Below are 8685 nucleotides of genomic sequence, written 5' to 3'. Positions count from 1 at the left end.
TTATTATTACTTTTAGAATCTGCTGTAGCTATTATTCAATCTTATGTATTCGCAGTATTAAGAACACTTTATTCCAGAGAAGTAAATTAATGTCAACTCATTCAAATCATCCATTTCATTTAGTAGATTATAGCCCTTGACCATTAACAGGAGCCATTGGTGCAATAACAATTGTTTCAGGAATAATTAAATGATTCCATCAATATAATATATCATTATTTATTTTAGGAAACATTATTATTATTACTGTTTATCAATGATGACGAGATGTCTGTCGAGAAGGAACATACCAAGGCTTACATACATTTATAGTAACAACAGGATTACGATGAGGAATAATTTTATTTATTTTATCTGAAGTTTTATTTTTTGTTTCATTTTTTTGAGCTTTTTTTCATAGAAGTTTATCTCCAACTATTGAATTAGGAGCTTCATGACCACCTATAGGAATTTCCCCTTTTAACCCATTTCAAATCCCATTATTAAATACAGCTATTTTATTAGCTTCAGGAGTTACTGTAACGTGAGCTCATCATAGATTAATAGAAAATAACCACTCACAAACTTCCCAAGGATTATTTTTTACTATTTTATTAGGAATTTATTTCACAATTTTACAAGCATATGAATATATCGAAGCCCCATTTACAATTGCTGATTCTATCTATGGGTCAACATTTTTTATAGCAACAGGATTTCATGGAATTCATGTTTTAATTGGAACAACTTTTTTAATAATTTGTTTAATTCGTCATTTAAATAATCATTTTTCCAAAAATCATCATTTTGGATTTGAAGCAGCTGCTTGATACTGACATTTTGTTGATATTGTTTGATTATTTCTTTATATTTCTATTTATTGATGAGGAAGATAATTAAATTCATTATTTATCTAAATAATATAAAAAGTATATATGACTTCCAATCATAAAGTCTATAAAATATAGATTAGATAATTTTATTATTAACAATTATAGCAATAATTATTTTAACAATTTGTTCTATTGTAATATTTTTAGCTTCAATTTTATCAAAAAAAATACTTAATGATCGAGAAAAAAATTCCCCCTTTGAATGTGGATTCGATCCAAAATCTTCTTCACGAATTCCATTTTCACTTCATTTTTTTTAATTACAATTATTTTTTTAATTTTCGATGTTGAAATTGCATTAATTTTACCTATAATTATAATTTTAAATTTTTCAAATTTATTTATATGAAGAATAACTTCAATTATCTTTTTAATTATTTTATTAATTGGTGTGTATCATGAATGAAATCAAGGGATATTAAATTGATCTAATTAAATGGAAAATTTATTTTAGGATTGTAGTTAAATTTAACATTTGATTTGCATTCAAAAAATATTATTTTATGTAATCTATCTTATAAAGAATATGAAGTGATACATCACATTTAGTTTCGACCTAAAAATTAGGTAAATTTACCCTTATTCTTAATATTAATTGAAACCAAAATAGAGGTTTATTACTGTTAATAATAAAATTGAATTAAATTCCAATTAAAGAAATATGATGAACAAAAAAAAGCTGCTAACTTTTATTTTTAATGGTTAAATTCCATTTATATTTCTATATTTATTTATTAGTTTAATAAAAACATTACATTTTCATTGTAAAAATAAATATTATTATTTATAAATTACTAATTTTAATTCTTTAAGTATTTAAAGATAACATAAATCTCCCTTACAACTTCAACGTAATACTCTAATTATAAGCTATTTAAACACCAAATAACAAAAAATATTAGTACAAAAAAAAATAAACTTATTAATATTATAATTAAACTATTATTCTGCAAAATTTGATTAAATTTTGAATATCCCAATAAATTTTTATATAAATAAAATCCTCCAAAAAATTCAGATCAACCCTGATCAAAACTTTTATACAAATTTTTACCTAAAAATAAAAAATTAAAAATTAACCCATATGTAACAATATTAGGCATAAATCACATCGAACCAAAAAATAAAGAAATAAAATAATTTTGTAAAGATTTATTGAAAAAATATAAAGAAATTTTTGAAATATAATATCCTACTAATCCCCCTAAAATACACACAATTAAAGTTAATAATTTTAATAAAAAAGGTAAACAAATTATTGAAGGGGTGCCAAATAACAGTCAATTTAAAAATCCTCCACCAATAATTCTTATAAATAATAAACCAGATATTCCTTTTAATATAATTCAACTATTATCTCTCAATAAATTTAAACTATAAAAATTAAAATTTCCAACTAATGAATAATAAACTAAACGAATTGAATATCTAACTGTTAATCCTGTAGAAAAGAAAAAAAGAAAAAAAGAAAATATATTAATATAACTCAATGATACAATTTCTAAAATTATATCTTTAGAATAAAATCCAGCCAAAAAAGGTATTCCACATAAAGCTAAATTAGCAATATTAAAATATCTACATGTAAAAGGTATATAACTTCTTAATCCTCCTATTAAACGAATGTCTTGTAAATTATTTATATTATGAATAATAGCCCCAGCACACATAAATAATAATGCTTTAAATAAAGCATGAGTTAATAAATGGAAAAAAGCTAATTTATAAAATCCTATAGATAAAATTCTCATTATTAACCCCAATTGACTTAAAGTAGATAATGCAATAATTTTTTTAAATCAAACTCAAAATTAGCTCCTAACCCTGATATAAATATTGTCAATCCTGAAATTAATAACAATCTTTGTCCTAAAATTGTATCTCCAATTAATAAATTAAACCGGATTAATAAATAAACTCCAGCAGTAACAAGAGTAGATGAATGTACCAAAGCTGACACAGGAGTAGGGGCTGCTATTGCTGCAGGTAACCAAGCTGAAAATGGAATTTGAGCTCTTTTAGTTATTGCCGCCAATACAATTAATATACCAATAATCAATATATTTATATCTAAAATATTAAATTTTAATAAAAAAATATAATTTCAAGATCCATAATTTAATATTCAAGCAATCGCTAATAATAAAGCAACATCTCCAATACGATTTGATAAAACAGTTAATATACCTGCATTATAAGATTTTACATTTTGAAAATAAATCACTAATAAATAAGAAACTAACCCTAAACCATCTCATCCTAATAAAATTCTAATTAAATTTGGAGAAATAATTAAAAATATCATTGATATAACAAATAACAAAACTAATAAAATAAATCGATTAATATTTATATCTCCTGCTATATATTCTTTTCTATAATAAATTACTAAAGACGAAATTAATAATACAAAACATATAAAAATTAATCTTATTCAATCAAATAAAAAAGTTATTACAATTCTAATTCTATTTAAAGAAATTAATTCTCATTCTAAAAAAATTGAATAATCATGATTAATAAATATTAAACCAAAAATAAAAGAAATAATTCTTAAATTAATTAATAATCAAAATCTTATTCTACATAAAGATAAATTTTTCACAATTTAAAATAAAATTTTATATTTTTGACACCACAAATCAATGTTTTAATTAAACTATTTAAATATAATCAAAAAAAATTATTTCACTTTTTATAATCAATAAATTTAAAGGAACCCAGTGTAATAATAGTAATAAAAATTCTCGTATATTATTTATTCTAAAAGAATAAACCCCTGAATAAATTTTTCCATGTTGTCTATAAGAATACAAATATAAAGTATAAGCTGCTCTAAAAAAAGATAAAAATGATAAAGCAATCATTGAATATCAAGATCAACTTACAATTCTATTTATTAAAGAAATTTCTCCTAATAAATTTAATGTAGGAGGAGCAGCTATATTTCCAGATCTTAATAAAAATCATCATAAAGTTAAAGAAGGTATAAAATTTAATAACCCTTTATTAATTAATAATCTTCGTCTACCTAACCGCTCATATCTAATATTAGCTAAACAAAATAAACCTGAAGAACATAATCCATGACCAATTATTAATCTATACCCTCCACAAATTCCTCAATTTCTTAAATTCATAATTCCTGCTAAAACAATCCCTATATGAGCAACAGAAGAATAAGCAATTAATGACTTTATATCAACTTGACGTAAACAATTTAATCTAATTAAAATTCCTCCAATTAAAGAAATTCTAATAAAAAAATAATTAAATTTTAAACAAACAAATGAAATAAATGAAAATACCCGTAAAAGTCCATACCCTCCTAATTTCAATATAATTCCAGCTAAAATCATTGAACCAGAAATTGGAGCTTCAACATGAGCTTTAGGTAACCATAAATGAACCAAAAATATAGGCATTTTAACCAAAAAAGCTAAAATTATCGAAAAATATAATAATTCATAATTAAACATATAATTACTTAAAAAATAAAAATTTAAATTTCCTAATTTTTCATATAAATAAAAAATTCCAATTAATATAGGCAAAGATACAAATAAAGTATAAAACAATAAATAAATTCCAGCTTGTAAACGCTCAGGTTGATACCCTCACCCTAAAATTAATAATAAAGTTGGAATTAAACTCCCTTCAAAAAATAAGTAAAAAGCAAAAATATTTATTCTAGAAAAAGTTAAAAATAAAAAAATAACATAAAAATTACATTCACTAAAAATAAATTATTATAATTTTTAAATTTTTGAATTTTTTCACTTGCTATTAATATTAATGCACAAATTCAAAATCTTAATAAAATTAATCCATAAGAAATTATATCACATCCTAAAAAATAAGAAATACTTATAAAATAATTTATATAAATATTAAATAAAATAAAAATAAAACTAATAAAAAATAATATATTTTGAACCATTCAAAATATACTATTTAAAAAACAAATAGGAACCAAAAATAAAATAAAAAAAATAAATTTTAACATTATAAAATTCTAAATGATTGAAAATAATCATTTCCATGAGTACGAATTATAGAAACTAAAATAGAAATTCCTAAAGCTCCTTCACAAACTCTAAATGTTAAATATATTATTATAAAATAATTTCTATAATCTATTATATTTATATAACTATATAATAAAAAATAAATTATTAAAATAATAAATTCTAAACTTAATAACATAGATAATAAACGTTTTCGATTAAAAATAAAAGAAAAAATCCCTATCAATACTATTACACAACAAAATAATCAAAAATAAATTATCATTTTTTAGTTTTAATAGTTTAATAAAAACATTGGTCTTGTAAATCAAAAATAAGAATAATTTTTTTAGAACTCTCAAGAAAAAAGAAATAATTCTTTATCATAAATTCCCAAAATTTATATGTTAATTAAACTATTTCTTAAAATCATACATATATTAATTTTAACTATAATACTAATTTCAAGTATTACATTTTTATTCTTAAAACACCCATTATCTATTGGATTAATACTGTTAATTCAAACTATTTTAATTTCAATAATTTCAGGACTAATTTCAAAAACATTTTGATTTTCCTATATTTTATTCTTAATTTTTTTAGGACTACATTATTAGTTTTATTTATTTATGTAACAGCAATTGCTTCAAATGAAATATTTTCATTTTCAATTAAAATACTAATATGAACAATTTCATTAATCACAAGAATTTTATTTTTATGAATTATTTTTTACAATTATATTAATATAGATATATTTACAAATAATGAATCAATATTATTAATTAATTTAAAAATTATAATTAAAGAAAATTCATATATTTTAACTAAACTTTATAATTACCCTACAAATTTTATAACAATTTTTTTAATAAATTATCTTTTAATTACTTTAATTGCAATTGTAAAAATTACTAATATATTTTTTGGACCAATTCGATTTATAAAATAAATGAATAAACCAATATGAATTAAACACCCACTTTTCAAAATTATAAATAATTCTTTAATTGATTTACCAACTCCAATTAATATCTCTTCTTGATGAAATTTTGGATCTCTTTTAGGATTATGTTTAATCATTCAAATTTTAACTGGATTATTTTTAGCTATACATTACACAGCAGATATTAATATAGCTTTTAATAGAATTAGACACATTTGTCGAGATGTAAATTATGGATGACTATTACGAACTCTTCATGCTAATGGAGCTTTATTTTTTTTTATTTGTATTTATCTTCATATTGGACGAGGAATTTATTACAATTCTTATAAATATACACAAACCTGACTAGTTGAAGTAATTATTTTATTTTTAGTAATAGCAACAGCCTTTATAGGATATGTATTACCACGGGGACAAATATCTTTTTGAGGAGCAACTGTAATTACTAATTTATTATCTGCTATTCCTTATTTAGGTATTGATTTAGTACAATGAGTTTGAGGAGGATTTGCAGTTGATAATCCAACATTAACACGATTTTTTACTTTTCACTTCATTTTACCTTTTATTGTTTTAGCAATAACTATAATTCATCTTTTATTTCTTCATCAAACAGGATCAAATAACCCAATAGGACTAAATTCAAGTATTGATAAAATCCCATTTCATCCCTATTTCACTTTTAAAGATATTACCGGATTTATTATTCTAATTATAAGACTTATTCTATTAACTTTAATAAATCCCTATTTATTAGGAGACCCAGATAATTTTATTCCAGCTAATCCTTTAGTAACTCCTATTCACATTCAACCAGAATGATATTTTCTGTTTGCTTATGCAATTTTACGTTCAATTCCTAACAAATTAGGAGGAGTAATTGCATTAGTTACATCTATTGCTATTTTAATAATTATACCTTTTTATAATATAAGCAAATTTCAAGGATTACAATTTTATCCCATTAACCAATTTTTATTTTGAATTATACTATCCACTGTAATTTTATTAACTTGAATTGAAGCTCGATCAGTTAAAGAACCTTATGTTATAATTGGACAAATTCTAACATTTATTTATTTTTTATACTTTTTAATTAACCCTTTAATTAATAAATGATGAGATAACTTACTAAATTAAATGTAAGTTAATTAGCTTGAAATAAGCATATATTTTGAAAATATAAGATAGAATTAAAATTTTCTATTAACTTTACTAAAAATAATTCATATAAATAAATATATTTTTAACCCAACTATAAATAATAAAAAATTTAATGAATATGGTAAATAACACTTTCAAGATAAATATATTAACTTATCATATCTAAATCGAGGTAAAGTCCCCCGAACTCAAATAAATAAAAAAGAAATAATAACTAATTGAAAAAAAATATTAAATTAAATAAATTACATCCTAAAAAAATTACACAAAATAATATTCTTATAAATAAAATTCTCGAATACTCCGCTAAAAAAATTAATGCAAAACCTCCTCTTCTATATTCTACATTAAATCCAGATACTAATTCTGATTCCCCCTCAGCAAAATCAAATGGAGTACGATTAGTTTCCGCTAAACAAATTCTTAATCAAATAAAACCCATAGGAAATAAAAAAAATAAAAACCAAATATAATATTGAAATTTTATAAAATCAATTATATTATATCTTTCAATTAAAAAAATAAAAGATAGTAAAATTAAAGCCAATCTTACTTCATAAGAAATAGTTTGAGCAACAGCTCGTAAACCTCCTAATAAAGAATAATTTGAATTTCTTGATCATCCTGCAATTATTACAGTATACACTCCTATTCTTGTAATTCTTAAAAAAAATAACAAACTTAAATTAAAACTATTCAATCTTCTTAAAACAGGTATGCATATTCACACCAACAAAGATAAAAATAATGAAAAAATAGGAGAATAATAGTAACAAATATAATTTGACATTAAAGGATAAGTCTGTTCTTTAGTAAATAATTTAATTGCATCACTAAAAGGTTGAACTACTCCAATAAAACCCACTTTATTTGGTTCTTTACGAATCTGAATATAACCTAAAACTTTTCGTTCCAACAATGTTAAAAAAGCTACACCCACTAAAACACAAATAATTAATAATAAACTTCTTAATAAAGATATAATAATTTCATTTAAAAACAAGTACTACTTATAATTTTTAAATTATATAAATAAATTCTAAATTTATTGCACTAATCTGCCAAAATAGTAATTAAATTCATTCATAAAATAATTTCTTAAAAATAAATATTAATTCCTTTCGTACTAAAATATTTTATTAAATCACAGATAGCAACCACTGGCTTAACCGTTTGAACTCAGATATGTAAGAATAAAAGTCGCACAGACTTTATATTAAAATTTCTGCATTTAAATATGAATCTTAATCCAACATCGAGGTCGCAAACTTTTTTATCCATAAGAACTCTCCAAAAAAATTACGCTGTTATCCCTTAAGTAACTTAATTTTTTAATCACTAATAATGGATCACTTAATCATAAATAAATGATAAAAACTATTAAAAGTTATTATCACCCCAATAAAATTAATTTTTGAATTTATCATAAAAATAATCAAATTAAATCAAAAATTATTAAATAATCAAGATTTATAGGGTCTTCTCGTCTTTTGAATATATTTTAGCTTTTTAACTAAAAAATAAATTTCTATAAAAATCTTAAATGAAACAGCTTATATCTCATCCAACCACTTATTCCAGCCTTAAATTAAAACACTTATTATTATGCTGCCTTTATTATTATTATAATAATAATGACATTTTATATTAATTATAATTACAATACTCACATATGCTATCCAGACACCCC

General features: G+C 21.4%; 1 protein-coding gene and 1 pseudogene across 1 annotated transcript; one reads left to right on the top strand and one right to left on the bottom strand.

Moving 5' to 3' along the window:
• Window positions 1–1837: 1837 nt before the first annotated feature.
• LOC119663940 lies at window positions 1838–4297 on the bottom strand (annotated as a pseudogene).
• Window positions 4298–5834: 1537 nt separating this feature from the next.
• LOC119663939 (cytochrome b-like) lies at window positions 5835–6971 on the top strand. Its single transcript, XM_038073527.1, is given in 1 exon segment — window positions 5835–6971. A coding segment is annotated over 1 exon segment (1137 nt).
• The last annotated feature ends 1714 nt before the right edge of the window (window positions 6972–8685 follow it).

Source organism: Teleopsis dalmanni, unplaced genomic scaffold (genome assembly GCF_002237135.1).
Source record: "Teleopsis dalmanni isolate 2A unplaced genomic scaffold, ASM223713v2 unscaffolded_contig_1140, whole genome shotgun sequence".
In the NCBI taxonomy this organism is placed as follows: domain Eukaryota; kingdom Metazoa; phylum Arthropoda; class Insecta; order Diptera; family Diopsidae; genus Teleopsis; species Teleopsis dalmanni.
Note: the sequence above shows the minus strand (reverse complement) of the source record. Positions and strands in the feature narration are given on the sequence as shown.